This window comes from Psittacula echo (assembly GCF_963264785.1).
Source record: "Psittacula echo genome assembly, chromosome: 15".
NCBI classification, from domain to species: domain Eukaryota; kingdom Metazoa; phylum Chordata; class Aves; order Psittaciformes; family Psittacidae; genus Psittacula; species Psittacula echo.
The window spans coordinates 7,855,523-7,875,413 of NC_137751.1; the positions used below are offsets into that span (position 1 = coordinate 7,855,523).

Genomic DNA, 19,891 nt, shown 5'->3' on the forward strand with positions numbered 1-19,891 from the left:
AGGGAGCCCAATTAAAAAGGAGAGGAAGCCCCGGTACACTGAAGCAGGCGCACACACCGGCCTCCCGAACACTTTTATTAGTTTAAGGGTGACACTGGCAAGCAGTGCCAGTTTCAGGGTGCAGCTGCACATGACAGTGATTCCATCAATATGGGATTCAAAATCATCATTGAACCTGAACTGAAAAGCTCAAATGATAAAAATAACAGTGATTTTTCCTTCTTAAACTCACAGCACTCACTACAGGCACTGACACGCCTCGGTGGCTGCCAGCGCTGCTGATTTTCCTGCTTTTTCTCTGCTAAACATATCAGGTTTTCTTGGAGAAAGATGACAAACCAGACAGCACACCTGGTGCGGACAGTGCTATAATTACTCCCTGCATTCCAAGCCTTTATTCCACTAGCAAAAGCAGAGTGACTTCATTCCAATGGAATAAACCCAAAACTGTTACTTCCAAAGGCAATTTCTCATCAGAAGCTAATTGCAAACCCACAACGTGCTTAATTCAAGTCACCTCCTGGTGCCTCTGCAGACAGCACAGTGCTGCCTCACACCCCGGGGCACAGCCCCGGCTCCTGCCTAGAATGTGGAAGGCTCCTTGGTAAGGGGTGGAAACCACCACATCAATAATGTCATCCCAGTAAGAAACACACCCTGGGCTCCTCAAGTGAATATTTCACCTCGAAAGCTGGGGAAACATCTTGGAATGAAAACAAAGTTTGCTCCAGACTATAATGTTCATGTGATTTAGTGAGTTATTTTGCTGTTCACAGCAAACAGGCCCAGTGACAACTGAACTGCTCCAGTTCCCTGTACCCAGGCCTTCCCTTCAGCCCCACACTCCACTACCAAAGCAGGGTAGCTGCAACACCCACAGCCTCCTGAAAAATCCCTTCTCTAAGCAGCAAATCCAGGACAACTAAAGCTAGCTAGTTAGAGAATCTGGTACTGTAATCAGTCAAGCAACCTCTTTTCTCAAGTATAACAACACAGAAGTGTGAGGTTTTCCTATTAATGGAGGACCTGTTTTGGAAGCCACAGGCTCAACCTTCTCCCTGCTGTGCAGCCTGACTTTTTTTGAAGGATAACATGCTTGAAAAGAGAGAGCAGCAGGAAAAGACAAAAGCTTAAATCAAACAAATCAACCTGCGTGGGATACAAAGGCACCCCCTTACTGGATGGGGTAATGCAACATGGTGCATGGGATTGGCGTATTTCTCTTTGATGAAAACCACAGCAGGAAGAAGCAGTCCAGCCTCTTCTCCAGCTAAGCAGCAGCCTTCTTCATATTGTGTGCAGCAAACCACTTGTCACTGTTGTCTGACGCCATGGCCTGTGTGGAGGAAAGTGTTTATGTGTTCAGAACCAGGGCTGAGCTGCTGCTCACACTCACCAGCCCACCCCACATCCCAGACTGACCACAAGGATGCTTTCTAATCAGGAGGAAAGCTGCTAGTAAGGAAAATAGATACTGAAAATCAACCACATGAGCTGGTAAGATGAGCGAGCCAGGACAGTTTAAACACAGCCTTCCCACAGAGCTCACACTCCATAGCGGAGCACCTCTGCTGCGGGGGGACATGGAGCTGCACTGACATTATGGCAGCTCATCATTCCCTGCAGTAACTTACACAAAAGTGTTGGTGACACACCACCACCCGGCTGCCCCAAGAGCGAGGCTGGAAAACTCTATCCAGAAGTTTCGAAAGTGAAGTTTCAAAACCGGTTTGTTTTCCTTAGCAAGATTATGATTTGCTTCTCAGAAAAACTCCACATGGAATGAAAATTAGATTCTACAGGTCAATGATCAGGAGGAAAACGGATGTGCAGACAGCATTACTTACATCATCCAACAGTTTGCCGCCGTTAGGGTCCACCTTGGACAGATCTCTAAATGCTTCATCTCCCACAAAGCAGATCTCGTGGCCATCCTAAACCAAATGTAAGAGCAGGTAAGGCAGACAAATGACAAGAAGAAATTCAAATCTAATTCAACTGCTATTTCCAACACTACTCACAGGATCAGCCAAAATAACCACTTGCACTGTGGCTTTGCCAGGTGTGTCCAAGCTGACCAGAGGTGTTAGAATTTTCTGATTCTCCTTTTCCATCAGCGCTTCAATCTTTGGCAACTTGAACAGAAAACAAACAAAAGTCAGCCCTAGTCAGGTGAAGATCAGATGTATTCAGACTGTTCCCATATACAGTTCCCCATTACCCTTAGCTCTGCTGCATTCCCACTGTGAAGAACATAAATATCTGCCCAGTATTATTTTATTCATAACGGAGATATTTGCCAGCACTAGAAATTAATTTCCCACCATCCAGCTCTGGGCAATGCAAGGTGGGGAGAGAAATGTGGTTGTTACCTCTTCCTTTGCACAGGAGAAGGCGATGCGCCCAAACGCTGTCCCGTGATCCACTGCTCCTCCAACAACCTTCAGCTCCAGCTTACACTGACAGAGGGAAAAAGCAGACCTTGACTTGCAAGGGCACTGCTCTCCACGCTACATTCGCTCCAGCTTTTCAGTCAAGTGGATGGTTTCAAAATCACCCATGGACATATTTCCCAACAGGACAGAACTACCAGAGCAAACCACAGCTTTTTTTTTACTTAAAAAATGCAGTTGAGTGTACACAAGCTTTAATTAAAGTACACAGAATTAAGTGCACAGTTGCTTTAATTAAAACCTTTTTTTGCCTTTAAGACTTTGTTCTCACGAAATAAGAGGTTGAGAGGTTTCTATGATGAGATGTAACTCTTAAAGATCAGAAGTGGAAAGTTTTCCAAGGACTAACCTGGTTATCTGCATAGCCCAGCAAAGCCCTTTGCTTTTCCTCATCCTTCTCATAGATTTTCATCTCGAGCAAATTAGACCAGTAATTAACAGACTTCTGGAGATTGGAGACACCCAAGGTCACCTTCATCACAGGATCTTGAAGAATGCAATCATTTGAAATTGGTTACAAATATATTGTGTTTTAAAAGCAGAGTTTTACATTCTTCAGAAGTAATGTAGAGAGAACAAAAGCAGGCCTGCTTTGTAAAACACCATCAACACAAATGCACAGCCCAGTTTAATAGCCCGCTCATAAACCTCTGGAACACAAGAAAGAGCAAGTGTCTGTGTTTCACCTTTCTTGAGCTGTTCCTTATCTTCCAGGTAGAACTTGTATCCTCCTGGGGCTTCAGTTTCAAAAACACCAGTGGTGACTTCTCTGATGGGCCACCCCATCTTCTTAGCATTGCTCACAGCCTGGCTGGACACAAGCGTTATGCCCTGGTGAGAAGAGAACACAAAATTCACAGGGCAGATGCTGACCAAATCCTGTCTTTTAACAATCAGCCTCTACAACTGACTAGAAACAAACTGGAAAATACATTTTTTATAACAGATGCACCATATGATCTCCCCAGAGCCAAATATCTTGCTCCTAGAAAATACGCTTTACTTTATTCTACATCCCATTATATTTGGAATGCATCCATTTGCCTTGCTTTCCCATCAAAGGGAAATAAAAAGCAAAAGGAATTTAAAACTCTGACTCAACACATTATACAGAAGCAGAAAATCGAGATCCTAACTGTTCTGCCAGGTTAGGCAGATATCCACGGCTCCAAGTGGCCATTCCCTACCACCCCACAGGCTGGAGTAAGAATATTAATTAGCTATGGGGAAACGATGAGCAAACACATTACGTGTATTCATAGATGAAACACGAGATCTTTGTTGGTTGTCAGCAAGTAAATAATGAAGAAATAACTAATAACAAATCAAAGAGTGTTTTCCTACAGCAAGATCCTTCTTAGCTAACCTTCCATGTTGGCTGCAAACACCAGCTGTCCTACACACACAGCAGCTAAGAGGGGGAGCTTAAGGAAGCGCTTCCCAGATCCTGAGCACAAAGCTGCTCTATTTTCTGGCATAACCTATATGTCAAACAGACTCATAACTCTAGAAGTAAAACACTTATAAGAAGAAAAGACTTGCTGCTAAGCGTGGTACTCACCAGAAAATCATTGCCCAGGCGATATTCTCCAATTCCATAATTGTAAGTCAATTCTGCAACAAAGTGGTTGTCTTCTGGTCCGTAGCCCACCATCGTTTTGCTCCATCTTCCATCATAAGGGCTGGAAGATCCATATTTAATTGTCATGAGTATTGGAAATAAACCTCGAGAACTGAAGTACTAGTGTTTCAAGGAAGAATTGCATTTCTACAGTCATCAAATGGCACAGGTAACCCAGTAGCCTCCCACCAAGTAGGAGCTGATACCTGTGAGGAGTTCTGCTCCCAGCTCAGCACACAGGAGACAGGCACCTCCCAGTCAGTACCTCTGACCTCTGGCTACAGTTCATGACCATACAACAAAAGCCATTCCACCTCTTTTCAAACAGCTCACATTTTAAGAGCACAAGCTGCTCATTAACTGGAATTATATCAGCGCTTTCTCATTAAGAAAAGTAAGCGGTTAGGCACCAGGCTGTAAGATCTCCTTCATCTTTCTATGATTCTATGGGGAGTAAAATCATAGAACCCCAGACTGGTTTGGGTTGGAAGGGACCTTAAAGCTCATCCAGTTCCAACCCCTGCCACAGGCAGGGACACCTTCCACTGGAGCAGCTTGCTCCAAGCCCCTGTGTCCAACCTGGCCTTGAACACTGCCAGGGATGGGGCAGCCACAGCTTCTCTGGGCACCCTGTGCCAGCGCCTCAGCACCCTCACAGGGAAGAGCTTCTGCCTTAGATCTAACCTGAACTTCCTTTGTTTAAACCCATCACCCCTTGTCCTATTGCTACAGTCCCAGATGAAGAGGCCCTCTCCAGCATCCTTGTACTTAAAAAAACCCCAAAGACAACCCAACAAAGCCCCCGTTTAACAGATGAAACAACGATAAACAGCAGGTCTTTTACGGGCAGCAACGGGCCGGGAAGGGGCTGCGGGCACTCACCCGTTGCAGCTGGCTTTGCAGCCCTCCTCGAACTCCTCATGCCTCAGCACCTGCCGGATTAGGAGAGGAAACGCTCAGCGGGGGCACGTCGCTTCCCTCCCTCCCTTCCCCTTTCGCTTCACGGTTGTCACCGGGCCGAAGTGGCGGCCCCGGGGCACAGAGGGCGAGGGCCGGAGGAGCCGGGAGCCGCACCCTCGGGGCTAAGCGGGTACGAAGGGCGGGTACGACCCGCTGAACCCTCCCGCCCTCCCCTCAGGGCTCGGGGAGGCTCCAGTGGGTGACACCGACCCCCCCCCCCCCTTCCTCTGAGGGCCGCTGCTGTGGATGACACCAACCGAACCCCCCCACCCCGGTCCCCCGTTGCCGCGCTCACGCTCATGCCCAGCAGCTCCCGGTAGAACCGGGCGCTCCGGGGCCGGTCGCCCACTTTGAACACGAAGTGCAGCGCCCGCCGGCACCCCATAGCGGTGACGTCACTCCGCGGGCGCCAGTCGCGCAGCGCTGACGGAGCAAGATGGCGGCGCTGGGGAGGCTGGCGCCCGGGCTGTGCCGGGCGCTGCTGAGGCCCGGCGGGCCCCGGGAGGCGGCTGCAGCGGGGCGGCGCGGGGTGCGGGCGCTGCGGAGGAGCCCCGTGCGGGTGCTGCCGCCGCGGAAGGAGCGGGGCGAGGCGGGGGAGAAGCAGCCGAGCCTCAAGAAGCACCCCCCTCCGCCGCCGCCTCCAGCGGTGGAGCGGAGCTCGGCCGGGCCGGGGCTGTGGTACGAAAAGGCGGAGCCCGGTGACAGGAGACTGGGGTGAGGAGCGGCCCGCGGGCATCAGCGGGGTGGGCTCGGGGCTACCGGTACCGGGGGCTTTGGAGCGAAGCTCTCCACGGCGTCAACAGCCCTTTTCCGTGATTAACTTCTCCATAGAAAAGTGGTGACTATCACCAAGTCGAAGAAGTTCCGGGATCACCACGGGAAGGTTCTGCTGGAGGGTCACAGGCTGATCAAGGACGCCCTGGAGGCAGGAGCTGTGCCGCATACCCTCTTCTTCAGCACCATGGGGCACCTGAAGGAGCTGCCCGAGGCCAAGCTGAAGCAAGCCAGCTTAGTTAAGGTGAAATTTGAAGACATTAAGAGCTGGTCTGACCTTGTAACTCCTCAGGGGCTTATAGGTAAGTTGCTTTGGAAATGGTCACAATACTGCTCAAAGGGAAACTTATTTAAGTGGATAATGACTCTGCCTTCACAACCTTCCCCTGGATGTCCAGAGGGGTACAATTTGGAAGAATTCCCTTTCCTAGGATGCACTGAAGATGCTACCACTCGTTTTTAATGGCATGTTGCTTTAGCTCTCCTGGGAAATAGTTCTCCTTCCAAAGTGTCAAACTTTCCAGACTTCTTTTAAGCCATGCTTTTCCTCCTGCTTCCTCCAGCACATCCTCAGTGGGATTTGGGGCAACTAAGCCAGAGACAGCCCTCTCCTTGGGATGGGTTAGCCAGAAGCCTGTCACCACTTTGTCTCCTCAGGGATCTTTTCCAAGCCTGACCATACCAAGATGTCCTACCCTGCTGCTCAGCTGACCAGCTCCTTGCCCCTGCTCCTCATCTGCGACAACATCCGAGATCCAGGAAACCTGGGGACTATCCTGAGATCTGCAGCAGGAGCGGGCTGTGAGAAAGTGCTGCTTACCGAAGGTAAGAGCCTTTCCCTGGGGACAAAAAAGTGCAGTTTGGGTAATTTTGGGGGTATGGCAGGGAATTAGAGATGCTTGAAGATGTTGTTCCCAAGAGTTTGTAAGTAGTGCCTGGCACAGAGAGGATTTGCTGTGGGAAGCTGAATCTGATCTTTGTGGGATTCAATGTCACCATTTTCCCTGCTTCCATATCAGGCTGTGTCGATCCCTGGGAGCCAAAGGTGCTCCGGGCAGGCATGGGGGCTCACTTCCGACTGCCCATCGTCGCCAACCTGGACTGGGAATCTGTTCCTAGCAACCTTCCTGCTGGCACCCAGGTGTGCGTGGCTGACAACAAAGACCGGAGAGGAGCTGATGGGGCTGGCTCTGCTCCTGACAGCCTGAAGGCTCTTGTGAAATCCAAACCCAAAGCTGCTCCTGAGCATGAGGATGCAGAGGGAGAGGAGGGTGTCTGCATCCCAGAGCTGCCTGCACAGTATTACTACGAGAGCTGGACACAGACTCCAGTGGCAGTGGTGATCGGTGGAGAGACCCACGGTCTGAGTCCCGATGCGCTTCACCTCGCAGCCAGCACGGGCGGGAAAAGACTGGTCATTCCTGTGGTGCCAGGCGTGGACAGCTTGAACTCTGCTATTGCTGCTGCCATTGTGCTGTTTGAGGGAAAGAGACAGCTGCTGCAGAGGCACAAGCAGGAAGATGAAAGGCAGAAGTTCCCTGTAGTGGGCTGAACTGAGGTTTGGGTGCTGAAGAAGCTTCTCTTCCCTTTGGCGGCTGTAGAGTTAATAAAAGAGCAGCTCGGGCTGTTCGTTTTGCAGTAAACGAGTGTTGAACAGCTCTGGCAGTGTCGGAGCTGCGCCTGGCTGAGTGTCAGGCTCCGGGGTGAGCCTGCGGGCGCTGCGGCCGCACGGGGATGCTAGTGAGAAAGGAAAGGCCAGCAGGAAGCTCTCGCCTTGCCGCAGCCAGCTCCCGGCTTCTCCCTTCCAGCAGATCTGAGGAGGCCTCAGGTCCCTCACTGTGGGGTCAGGGCGCAGCTGCCGCAGTGGCATTTGTGCTGGCCCGGTCAGGCTGCTGGTGATAGGCTGTGTCCTTCCTGTGCTGTGTGGTCTGGCTGGTGGGTTTGGGGTCAGAAAGGCCAAATCACAGCCACCTGAATGGCTCCTGCCTGCGCTTACCCAAACCCTGAGCTCTAACAAGTAATAAGAGCAGCACACCAGCCCTGCCAAGGGTGCCTGCTGTATGCCAGGCTGGCTGCACGGTGGGGTGTCTGTGCTCTAGGAGCTGGGCCTCAAAATGGATGAATAATGAAGGAGGGAGGGGAAGGGTGGAAAAGGAGCTGCAGGCACTGCTACTCAGTTGCTGTTCCTGAGGGAAGAAGCACTGGTTACAGGGAAAGGAAACCCCAAAGCCTGACTGTGCTTCCCCAAGGGCAATAACTCTGCTTACAACAACCCACCCCCATGGATCTGGGATGTGCCATGCAGCCCCATTCATGCTGGACCCCGTGTTGTACCACGCTGTCTGCATTGCTGGCAGCTCCATGTTGATGGACAGCTCCTGTGACAGCAGTGGCTTCCATCTGGCTTGCTGTGCAGTTAAACATGCCAGCTGCTCAACCAGCTACTTAGCACCAGCCCCTCAAAAATCCTCAGTGAAGGGAGTAAGAGTTAATTTAGGGGTAAGTTGTGGCAGCCAAGTATTGCAGCCCAATGCCAAGGAAGGTGCAGCTTCCTAATGCACCCTGACCAGCTCCTGCCCCAGCCACATGCAGCCCCCTCCAGTTCCTTCTGCCCTGTCTGGCTCAGGAACCAGTGGGCCAGGCAGCATGGCTGCTCCTGCAAACACTCACCAGTCAATCACTGCCGAACGCAGGAACCTCTGCAAAGTGCAAAACATAGGGAGGATTTACATGGTTCCTGCCTCGCTGAGCTGGCGGCTTTCCTCAGCTCCTGCCCAAGTGGGTTGCTGTAGCAGCAATAAAAGGGGAGAGGCTGTGATCCTGCCCCCACTGACTGATGAGCTGGAAGGGAAAAGCAGTGACTTGCACAACACCCGCTGTTCCCCACACACCTCCGGGATGCTGCCCTCCCGGGGATGCTGCAGGAACCATCACAGCCACCGCTGCATACCTCTCCCTGACGGCAGAACACAGCAATCGGCACCTCCGGGGACAAGGCTGTTGTAACAGTTTTATTACAAAGTTCCAATCACCATGTACAGTTTTTACAATGTCACTTTGGGGGGCTCGGCTGTGCTGCTTGGGTTAGGGAGGGATTTTGTTGTTGGGGTTTTTTTTGGTTACTTTTTAAACAACAGCACCATTAACATTGAGTTTGGGACACACCTATGAAAAACAGCTCAATCAACTAACATAGAGAGGAGAAGACAATCCATACAAGAGAAAGGGGCGACAAGGGGATGGGGAGAGCACAAGGGAGACTAGAGAGGGGAGGGCAGCTCGGTGGTGGTCCTCCTCCTGGCTCAGAAAGGGAGGGATGGAGTATCACCCATTGCAGGCAGGTGGACCCTGACACGCTCAGCCAGGGCCACCTAAGGCTGTCGGTGCTTGGGGTGGGAGGTGGGAAATCCACCAGGAAAGGTCTCACCTCCAGGAGGAAGAGCTCGGCTGCACCATGGTCTTTCAGAGGTTGTCAGCAGTTAAGACTTTGTCTTCGCCTCGTCAGGGCACTTGCATGGGAAAGGACGGGCCAGGGGCAAAGGGGACAGTTTCCTTATTGCTTCCTCGAAGTCACTGGATCAGCAGGGGTGACAGGAAAGGAAAGAAGGGGGAGAAGGACAAGAAAAGAGCCCCAAGAACCCCATCCACTGCCTGATGCATACGTTGGGAAGAACACCATGCAAAAAGATTTGCCTGCTAGCTAGTGCCATGTATAAAATAACAGTTCTGGCCTGGTTATTAAGAGAATATATCACCATGAAGCACAAGCAAGTCTCCAAACGCCAACAACTCCCTGCTGAAAGTGCATCTCAAGGAGTTTGCTTAGGAGAAGGATTCACTGCGTAAAACAAGGCACCACAAGAAGGTTGGATACTGGGTCAGGCGTGAGGACACGCTGGAGAATCCACAAGCGGCGGAAGAGACCTAGTTTTAAATAATGTCTTTTGGCGCAGAAGCCCCCTTAGATGGGCTCAGGTTTTAGCTTGTCTGCTAGAAAGTCGCTGACAAAGGCTTCCACGATTTCAGGTGTGATCTCCTCCACATCCATCACATACTTGGCTCGGGCCGACATGTCCAGGATGGTGAGCAGGGGTGCAGCTTCGGGCAGGTTGGTGTAATCCCGCAGGGAGTCGGTCATGTCATCCTGGAGGCCAAAACAAGGAGAGAAGTCATCAGCAGAGGCAGAACACCAGGAGCAGTTTAGTGCTCCGATACCATGGTCCAGCCCACAGGTATCTTCCCAAGGGACTGGGCCTCGCACTAACACTGCAGTACCATGAGCACAGCACCCACCTTGCTGCCTGCTCTGCCTGTGGATTGCACCAAACCCAAACTGGGCTGACTTATCCCAGACTGGGACGGGACCAGGCACTCCTCCAACCCTTCCCGTGCAGGGCACAGCTCCCAGCACCCACAGACTGACCCACTGCCCAAGGCTACTCTGGAGCTTCTGGGGCAGGAGCGATTTCAGCATCCACAGCTCAGGAGCTGGGGACAAGTGCTCAATGTGGGGACTGGCCAGCCGCTGCCAGCACAGCCACAGACAGCCCTGCTGCTCACAAGGGGCAGATGCCGAAGGGACCTGTGAGCACGGAGCAAACCAGAACATGTGAATGGGACAGGCCTGTGCTTTGAGCCAACACCGAGACCCCACCAGCAGGTCCAAGCTTCTGAGGGCACACACTAAAGCCACAGAGCTCCCCAGCAGCAACTGAGTTCCCCTTAGCCAGGCACAGCACCTCTAGGTGAAGGTAAGAATTTGTCTCTGACAAGGCTGTGCAATGCAAAAGCTGGCACTGGGGCAATTCACCTCCTGCTCCCAGCCAAGCCCATGATGCACAACATCCGAAACAAGGCATTCCTCTGAGCCCCTTTCCAAGGGCAATAATGGGAATGAATCAATCCGGTGAGCGGCTGGGGGCTCTGCGGCACACGGCAGCCGCCAGGGTAACTCCTGTCGCGCCTCCCCTTCCATTGCAGAGGTTTCTGGCGCAGTCGGACCACGTGGCAGGGAAGGGCGAGCAGGGCTGGGACCACTGCCTCGGGGCTGGGGTGCTCGGCCACCCCCCACCCTTCCCGCCTCCCAGCCGAGGTGTCAGGGTGCCTTTTCCTTTATCTAAATCACTGCTAAGGGACCAAAAACCATTTTTAATCAATGCAAACCCAGCCCAGACAGCACTGGGAGAGGAATGGGAGGTGCCTACTCCATCCATGGCCAGGCTGCTTTTGTGCATGGGGGCCGGCAGAGACCTGGGGCCAGTGCTCCCAGCTATTGAGGTGACGGATGAATGGGACGTGCCGGACGCTCCCCATTCTTTGGCCTGGCTGCCACAGGGACGTCGGGAGCTGGATGAATAGCAGCAATGTTTCAGCTACAGCCAGTGAGCAGGAGGAAAATGCTCTGCAGGCTCTGGGGGAGGGGGGGCAGGCCCTAGACCCTCCCAAAATAGCCTTTCCAACAAGGGGCTTATTCAGGGCTGTGGGGCTGAGCTGGGATGCTCAGAGACCCGTTACAGTGGTGGGAGAGGGAACGCCTGCTCAGGAGGGGCTGATGGGGCTGTGGGAGGTGGTGGCGGGGACTCCCTGGCAGGGGGGGACAAGGTGCAGTGATGGGGACCCTTTTGTGCGCAGGGTGGCTCCGGGTGGCCCTGCTTGCGGCACACTGCGGCTGTGACGTGAGTGTGGAGGGATGGATGGAGCAGGCGCACGGCTCTGCAGTGGTTGCCACCTGCCCAGGCCCTGAGCACCGCCTCGGGAGGGAAACTGCGGGCCTGGGGAGAAGCTGGGAGCTTTTCTGACCCTTGCACCAAACCCTCCTCATTTGCAAGACCAGCGAAAGTGCCTGTGCAGGGCAAAGGGAGACCTAAAGCCCTGTTTTCCTATTTTCTGTGGCATATCCTTGCCTGGAAGCACTGCAGCCTCACATGACCCAAATACCATCCCAGCCACCAACAGCGTGGCCAGCTCAGGAAACAGCCTGGAGCTGAGATGCTTGTGTTGCGACGAGCACAGCCCCGTGCTGCCCTCCTGCTCCCTGCATGGCTCCTGCCCACTCCCAGGGGCCATTCTGTCCGGCATCATTCACACAGCACAGAAACGGGCCCAGCCTGTGCGAGTGGGGCTGCCTCCCACAGGCAGCCCTTATGCAAGAAGCTGGAGCACCAGTCCCTGCCCTCTTCCCAGGGTGGGAATGCAGGCAGCAAGGAGCAAGGAGGGTAGCACAGGCTGGGCCAGGCTGAAACCCAAACCCTGGCTGCTCTCCCCCTGCCCAGCTCACTTCCCTGCTCACGCAGCCTCAGGCTTCGAGGGCAGCGCAGCTCCCTCTCAGTCTCCCTCAGCTCTGCTCTGCCCATCCCCAGCAGCTCCCTTGCCTGCCATCAGGCTTTTCCACCTCTGAGCAAACACTGGGCTAGGACCCCTTTGCCAGAAGTAATATTTAGCAAAAAGAGCAGGGGACTGAGCCAGGACTTAGGTCTGGTTTTGCCCCACAGACCCTGACTAGCTGCAGTAGCTCCATGCCTCAGTTTACCCACCTGATCAATAGTAACAGTGGTACCCAACCCAGCTCAGTTCTTGTATGAAGACACAGCCTTGTTTACAGCCTTGTGCTCTCCTCTTGCTTACCTCGCCTGCCACGAAGAAGAGCAACGGTGCCTCCTCCTCTTTGGCTTTGTACTTGGCAATGATTTTCTCAGCTATGGGTTGAATCAGTTGTTTTGCTGCATCCGACTCTCCGTCATCCTCTGAATCTGCAGGACACAGAGGTGGGGAGACAAAACAAAAGAGGCAAGGCAAAAAGGAGATTAGGATCAAACGCATGCAAACGGGCCGGGTGCTGGCAGCTCTATCCCACAGCACCACCACACAGGAAACCAGAGCCCGGATGCGCAGCACGAACTTCAAAGCCGCACAGCTCTGTAGCAATTAGGGAGCAGCTGAAATGTGCTTTTCATGTGAGACAGGGAGACGTGCAACAGGGAGAAGAGCAGCTCCTGCTGCCCAAATACTTCCCTGCTCACTCCCTGGTGCTGTTGCTGAAGCGCAGGGACGAACAGGCACAAAAGAAGCCGCTTTGCAGTTTGAGAAGTCGGCATGTTTTGAAGACAAAACGAAGGCGCTGATGTGAGGCTGCCTGCCACCCCTGCCCGCCACCCACCATCCTTCCGCCTTGGGACCACTGCTCAGCAGCTTTTCTGCTCAAGTCTCTGCCACAGCAGCACTGTGAAGGCAGCTTTGATTTGACAGAGGTAGAGTAGAAAGAGATGGCAACATCAATCAAACGCCAGCCGCCACTGAAGTTCAAATACTGAGCTGGAAAGAGGAGAGACTGCGTCCTTGAGCAGCATCGAGATGAAACGATTTCAAGCTGGGGACAACTTTTAGCATTTAAAAAACAAAGAAGATGGCAGAAGAGCGGCCTCTGGTCTCCTCGAGTGTGCAGCTCATACAGCTCTTATGGTCTGAGATGTAACCACCCGACACGACCGGTGCAGTCCCCAGCTGGGACAGGTAATGCCTGTGCTCAAAGCACTTTCTGGCCTTGCTCCACACATCGCTGTCCTCCTCTCTGGCTTCTCCAAGCAAAGCAGGAGATGCCAGGGACACTGTACACTGGATTTCAGGGTCTGTCCTGCATTCATGACAGTGATAAATACATACAGTTATGGGATGCCTGCAGGGATTGATTTTTCTATGAACTGCTGCTGGCAGCACTCCAGGCAGCCCTGCAGACTCTGGCTAACCTAGCCCTAACCTCTCTGGGGAAGGATGTACATCAGTCAGGATTTATTCACAACTGGCACTTGCTCAGCCTGCCTTCTCCTGCTCCAGCGCAGCAGCAGCTTCATCTCTGCCTCAGCACATTGCCAGCACGCTTCACCAAGGCCACACTGAGCGAGAGCCATAGCCACTGACTGGATTGTGCTCTTCCAATGAGCAGTTTGCAGCAAGGTGATAGAAAAACTTTGCTCAAAGCAAGACAAAAATAACTCTTTCTAGAGGCCTGCAGCGCCTGCCCCAATCAGTCACGCTTGGCGTGGCCAACCGGTCCTTCCCGTGTGAGGAGAGGATTTTTGGCTCTGTGCTCACATCCTTTGCTGGGCTGTGCTGAACAAATAATCAGGGTCAAAAGGAAATCTGAAAAGGAAGAAGGGAAAGAGCGAGAGCCGTGTTATCAGCACTGCAGAGAAGGGTGTGCTGCTCACAGAGGGCATGTGAGGAAGCAGGACATGAGCCCTGCCCTGGGCCAGGGCCCTGTACAACCCCAGCAGGCTCAGGGCAAGGGGGGCTTCTTCAGCAACCCCCATTGCAGCTTCACAGAGCGCTCCAAGAACAGCCACACTTCCCCAACAGCCCAGGACCCCTCGGCTTGCTCCCTGGAATGCTGTGCACACCCCTCTGCCATCCCCCGGGGCTCAGCCTGCAACACAGTTCATCCCGGCCACAGCCTGATTAACCGTCTGCCGCTGGCAGGGAGGCAATGAGGAACGAGCCAGCTGTGCTTGGGATGAGCTCTAGGCCTCTCTCCAGCTGCTGGGGAGCTTCATGTGTGGGGTAGCAGTGGAAGAGGGACAGGAACTTCGGGGAAAAGCCTGCCCTGTCCTGCAGCCAGCACCCCCCAGGGGGAATAACCAAGGACCAGCAGAGTATGAAAGAAGCTCCTCTGACATTCACAGCCCCGCTCAGTCAGGGATTCAAGGCCTGAGCTGTGGTTTCCAGCACAGAGCTGTAACCTCTCCAAGAGGTGCTTCCTCTGCCTCCTCTAGAAAATTACATGTGCCTGAAGTCCCTGCTCCAGAAAGGCTTTTCCCATCTCCATCACCAGTGGCTGTGACAGTGTCTTGTACTCCTGTACGCCTACTCAGCATTCCTCTCCACAGCCACCATCTTTGATATGGCCACTGCACTGCAAATCACTACTCCTCAGGTTGCTGCATGGGAGCCCTGTGAGCTGCAGCAGCCCGTTTCTATGGTATAGGCAAGGTTCCAGGTCTGTCAGCTCCCCTGAATCCCTTGAAGGAAACTCCGTGGGGACCGCTCTCTCTCCACTGCCTCTCAGGAGATGTGAGCACACAGCACTGCTCTTTGTGATGGAAACAGGCTGACAGCCCTTCCTAAGGGTACTGTCACCACAAGAGGCAGGTTCTCACCCCCATGGCCAGCTCTAGCTGAGCTGGCAGGTAGCCCAGTCCCCTTCCTAAGCACAGGCTTTGCTTTCAAAGCAGAATGCTCCATACCTACAAAGAGAACGAGGCAGGGGCCCTCATTCAGCTGCACGGCGTTGGTGTCCGTCAGCTCCAGCACGGGTTTGGGGTGCCAGGGGAACTCGTGGCACTCGATGTCGTTCAGCACCTCCACTCGCCCCTGCCGCGTGATCACATCCCCCTTGGAGTCCAGGACGATGAGAGTCGGGATGCCTGTGGAGGAAGGAAAACAAGGTGGGATCAGCCAAAGAGTGAACTGGCCAGCGACAGGGTGTGGGGAGGAAGGCCTTTTCCTATTGCCTCCGGCTCTGGCAGGAGCCCAGTGAGCAATGCTGCCTCTCTGCAGCTCAAGCAGAGCAGGAATCAGGGTCCCTGGATCCTGTTTCTGTCCTAGCAGAGCACTGTAATTCAGCAGCCAGAGCAGGAAGCTGAGACAGGCTCTGGCATTGCCTGCCTTTCCCTGCCCAAGTGCAGGCAGGGGTCACTGCCATGTGGTGCTGCCTGATGCAAACCCACCATACCATGCAGGGACTCTCCTCGCAAGCTCCCTCGTGCCAAGTGTTAGACAGATGTGCCTTCTGTGCACAAGGCAGAGCATCAGTGCCCCATAGACAAAGCCACCCCAGCACTGAGAAGTGGCTGCTGCTGGAAGAGCCTGGTCCCCGGCTCACAGGAACACACAGAAACCTTCTTGCAGGGTGTGCCATAGGCAATGGCAGCCAGGAAGCAGGGTGTGTTCCTTCCCAGAAGGAAGGCCATGTATTTTAGCAGCCACAAACTCCTCCATGAAATCCTCACACCTCTCCAGCACTCAGAGATGATCATCCAGCCGTTTCCAGAGCACAAGGATGCATCTCACGAGTCATGAACCACTGATTTAGTGGTGATTTAGTGCTCAGGGGGGCATGGATCACCCCTGGGAATACCCAATATCCACATCTCTGCAAGTGGAGATGGAGCAGAATCATACACACTAATGCCAGCAGACTTTGCCACATGGCTCACTGGGGTTCTGACCCTTGGGAAACAGCAGCATTTTGGCCCAAGCTAAGGGCTGGAAAGACCCACCATAAAGGAGAAGCCGTTATGAGGGAGGCAAACACACTTGCAGCAATTTAGCACTTGTCACCTATCAAATGTGGCTGGGCTGGCAATGTGGAAGGGTGGTCACCAACTGGCGACTGTCCCATCTGAAAAGGCTTTCCAGCCACAACTCATGTTAGTGACTTCATCTGCAAAGCACATCATTCCTCTCTCATCAAGGAGACAAAGAAACATCCCACAAGGAAGGAAGAGGGGAGAAAGTTTGGGATCAGGCCCCAAGAGACAAGGTGACCCATGTGAGTGTCAGGCGTTGCTGTCTGCTTCTAACCTGCTTGCTACCCAGCATCTCCTCCTTTACCCAGCAACATCCCCCAAGCCACAACCAGCAAACCCAGGCAATTCAAACCATCCTGCCCTCACCCAAAGGTTCACTTTAAAGCTTGTTGATCAGAAATACCCTGCAGAGCCATTCTCTGTGCAGGGGGAATCCAGCATGCTTGCCTCTACCAGACTCCTGGCACTGTGCTCCCATGTTTGTACAACAGTGGGTTACTCACAAGCCCCCTGAATTCTAGGTATTTCTCTAGGAAATACATGGCCATCTGTCTGTCCCACGCCTGCCTTGCAGGTCCAGGCGAGCAGCCGCATTCCCCTCATTCCAGCTGCTCACATTCCTGCCGGCACTGTGCGCTGGGGCTGCAAGCACCAGGCTGGGGCTGCAGCAGTGCAAGAACGTGCCCAATGGCTGGGCTTGCAAGTCCTAAGGGTATGCCAAGAAAACCATTTTGTGTCACAAAAAGGCTTATTCATTACCTGCTGGTATCAACATAGCTCTAGGGCAGGGATGGGTTAAACAGACTAGAAGGAATTGGGAAATCTCACTCTGGCCCTACTCTTCAAGGCACAAAGAACTACTGAAGCCAGGAGAAGCAGTCAGTGATCAGCATCACACATGATTCGGATCTATATCCTAATTTAGATTTCCAGCCCTGCCCCAAATACCTGCTTTTCCGTCCTCTCCAGACCTGCATTATACATGAGGGACAGGCTAGGAAAGTAGGTTCATCTCAGTATCCTGCCTAACCTGAACAGTGCAGCATACCAAAGCAGAGATTTGAAATGAGCTTTGCTGATCTGGGAAAATCAAGGGCTCAGTTTAGACACAGATTGTTGCAAGTGCGATCTCACCGCTATCAGGGACTTCATTTACTACTCAAAACATTCCGACCTCACCAGATTGTGTGTGCAGAAACATGCAACACCAAAGCACCCAGCCACGAAAACCTCCAACTGCAAATACAAAACTGACTCAGAAAACAAAGACTCTCTAAGATAATTCATCCTGGGTTTAGCATGTTCAGGAAATAAAAGTAACACATCAGAAACCTTGGGGCTGGCTTTTCAGCCTGTTACGAGGTGAGTGACATGTGCCAGGTCAATCCCTGCACCTTCTACCCTGGCATGAGATGTTTCTCACCAGCCACAAAGCTCTAGTTTCCTTTCTGGACTTGCCTGGCAAAGGGTGAGGCTGTCACAACCCATCTGCTCCTAGTCCCAAGGATCACTGCTGTGCCTCCTTCCTGCACATCCCTGGCTGAGACCCAGAGGTCAGAGGACAGAGCATCACCTGGCTCACAGCGGCATCCCATAGGATCATCCTTGTCTTCTGAAGCAAACCTTGTTACTGCTCCCCTAGCAAACACATGCTCTTTGGATGAGACACAGATCAGCCAGGCAAGGGAAACTGTCCTTAACTTTATTCACACCTGCTAACCCCCTTATTTCCTCCCCATCCCTTCTCATCCGAGCCACTATTTGTTATTTTAGTGCCTTTGGGGGCTTTGGTAATTGCCATGAGTCATAACACGAGAATTTACTTATCAAGAAGAATCACAGATAAGATACTCTGCAATGAATATTGTATTAGCTCAGATGAAAATTAGCATAGACGGGCTCAGTCTGATTTTATGCATTAGAAAATGGATTCGGCTCCCACGGGGCTAACATTTTATGAAAACACAGGGGCCAAATGCTTTGTTACTGAACCTGGCAATGCATTTACATATTTATATATTAAACCCCATATCCGACATGGAAATCTCATCTGCATTAAGTCTGTTGGGTGAGTAACCAACACTGATGTGAAGCGAACCCCCGGAATACGCCAGCTGCAGGATGCGTGATGGGTTTATTGCTCTTTCTTCACCTTTTCAGAAGAAAGCTCCAGAAATCTGGTAGGAGAATCCTATTGTAACAGTGACAACCAGGCTGCTCCCACCAGGCAGGCTGTGAGAGTGACCCTTGGGTGTCTGGGTTAAAGCACAGAGAAGAGAGGGAAACAAAGGAATTTCGGAAGTTCCCCCAAGGGACTGCAAATCCCAAAGAGATGCAACAGAGTCTGTAATGAATATTCATGAATGGTCTTCTAAGATCATAGAATCCCAGACTGGTTTGGGTTGGAAGGGACCTTAAAGCTCATCCAGTTCCAACCCCTGCCATGGGCAGGGACACCTTCCATCCACTGGAGCGGGCTGCTCCAAGCTCCTGTGTCCAACCTGGCCTTGAACACTGCCAGGGATGGGGCAGCCACAGCTTCTCTGGGCACCCTGGGCCAGCGCCTCAGCACCCTCACAGGGAAGAGCTTCCGCCTAAGAGCTCCTCTCAGTCTCCCCTCTGGCAGGTTAAAGCCATTCCCCCTTGTCCTGTCCCTACAGGCCCTTGTCAAAAAGAAGTCCCTTTCCAGATTTCCTGTAGGCCCCAAGATACACAACAACAAGGGTTGATTCCTATCCAAGCGTAAAATTTATGACTGCTCCCCATCTCACTGGAAGCAGAGGTAACATCAGGGATTTCACCTAAGGCAGGATCATGCAGACCAGGAGCTGCCTGCACAACAGAGAATTATTTCTAAGCAGCCACGCCACAAGACGTAGCTCTTTCTCAAGATAGTGCTGCACCTAGAAGCAATTTAATATAGGTGGGTACAGTACAGCCCACTGACTGCACATGGGTTATGAATGGAGGCATTCAAGTAAACCCAAATAAAGGCCCATAACTCAACTTCTATTTCATACCAAGTTTTTGAATGCTGTGGAGGCCAACACAGGACTAAAACAACAAGAGATTTGACTCTCTTACTGCTTTCCACCACTCAGCAACTTAAAGCAGTCAGGGAAGACAAGCTCTTCTGTTGTTTCAGCTCCCAGCCTTCCAAATAACGTCAGAGAAACCACCCTATGTGCACCACCAGGATGGCAACCTGGACACTGAATGGGCTACATGCTCTCTCTGGTGCATAGGTGCAGCTCCAAAAGGGGCTTCAACAATACTTGGCAGCATCAGAGCCCTGCACCGGGGAAAAGGCAGATGAGATTATATGGACCTGATCTGACATTGAGGTGGATGAGCCCAAGACATCCAGCCCTGTTTGCAGAAACAGCTGGCACAGCAGCCTGCTGCCAAAGCCTGACTGCAAACAGGCGAGCAATCCAAAGTCAGCACAGAGGATCCCGAGTTGCTGCCTGTGTAGGGGTCAGTGACTACTGGAGCTCCAAGGAGCAGCATAAGGGTTCACCTCCAGCCCTCTCTCTTGTCTGTTGGTGCCCCAGCACCCTCCCCACATCACTCTGCTTTGCCGTGGACCATGACAGGGAAACAGAGCCCAGCCCAGCCTTGCAAAGCCTGTGCAGCAGCCGGGTAGGAAGGGAGGTGGTGGGATAGCAATGCCTCCTGCACTGGTGCAAATTAGCCTGCCTCCACTTTTCAACATGACTTTGTGGGATCACAGTTCATCCTTGTGGAGAGATTACCACCCTAGAGGAAAACCATCACAGATA

General features: G+C 52.7%; 3 protein-coding genes across 4 annotated transcripts in view; 1 reads left to right on the forward strand and 2 right to left on the reverse strand.

Annotated features, from left to right (window-relative positions):
• Positions 1–34: 34 nt before the first annotated feature.
• Positions 35–5,457, reverse strand: GLOD4 (glyoxalase domain containing 4). The gene is made up of 9 exons (XM_080630133.1): positions 5,330–5,457; positions 4,957–5,006; positions 4,015–4,135; positions 3,140–3,284; positions 2,803–2,939; positions 2,373–2,459; positions 2,022–2,135; positions 1,848–1,934; positions 35–1,336 (listed from the first exon to the last, which is right to left on the reverse strand). Exons 1-9 carry the CDS (start codon positions 5,417–5,419, stop codon positions 1,271–1,273), a joined length of 897 nt encoding a protein of 298 aa, XP_080486259.1. The 5' UTR covers positions 5,420–5,457; the 3' UTR covers positions 35–1,270.
• Positions 5,391–7,439, forward strand: MRM3 (mitochondrial rRNA methyltransferase 3). Of its 2 annotated transcripts, XM_080630131.1 has the most exons (4): positions 5,391–5,748; positions 5,866–6,110; positions 6,466–6,633; positions 6,828–7,439. In XM_080630131.1, the coding sequence occupies exons 1-4, from the start codon at positions 5,471–5,473 to the stop codon at positions 7,358–7,360; spliced, it is 1,224 nt and encodes a 407-aa protein (XP_080486257.1). In that variant the 5' UTR covers positions 5,391–5,470; the 3' UTR covers positions 7,361–7,439. The 2 variants fall into 2 exon arrangements, with proteins under 2 accessions (XP_080486257.1, XP_080486258.1); XM_080630132.1 differs by lacking the exon at positions 5,391–5,748 and having other exon boundaries at positions 6,023–6,110; positions 6,372–6,633.
• Positions 7,440–9,769: 2,330 nt separating this feature from the next.
• The window catches only part of NXN (nucleoredoxin), a gene marked incomplete at both ends in the record, with an annotated part of 50,399 nt that continues 40,277 nt past the window's right edge, over positions 9,770–19,891 (reverse strand). The window contains 3 exons of the mRNA XM_080630044.1: positions 9,770–9,952; positions 12,433–12,557; positions 15,045–15,224. Coding sequence (XP_080486170.1) covers positions 9,770–9,952; positions 12,433–12,557; positions 15,045–15,224 — 488 coding nt within the window. The remainder of the gene's footprint in view (positions 9,953–12,432; positions 12,558–15,044; positions 15,225–19,891) is intronic.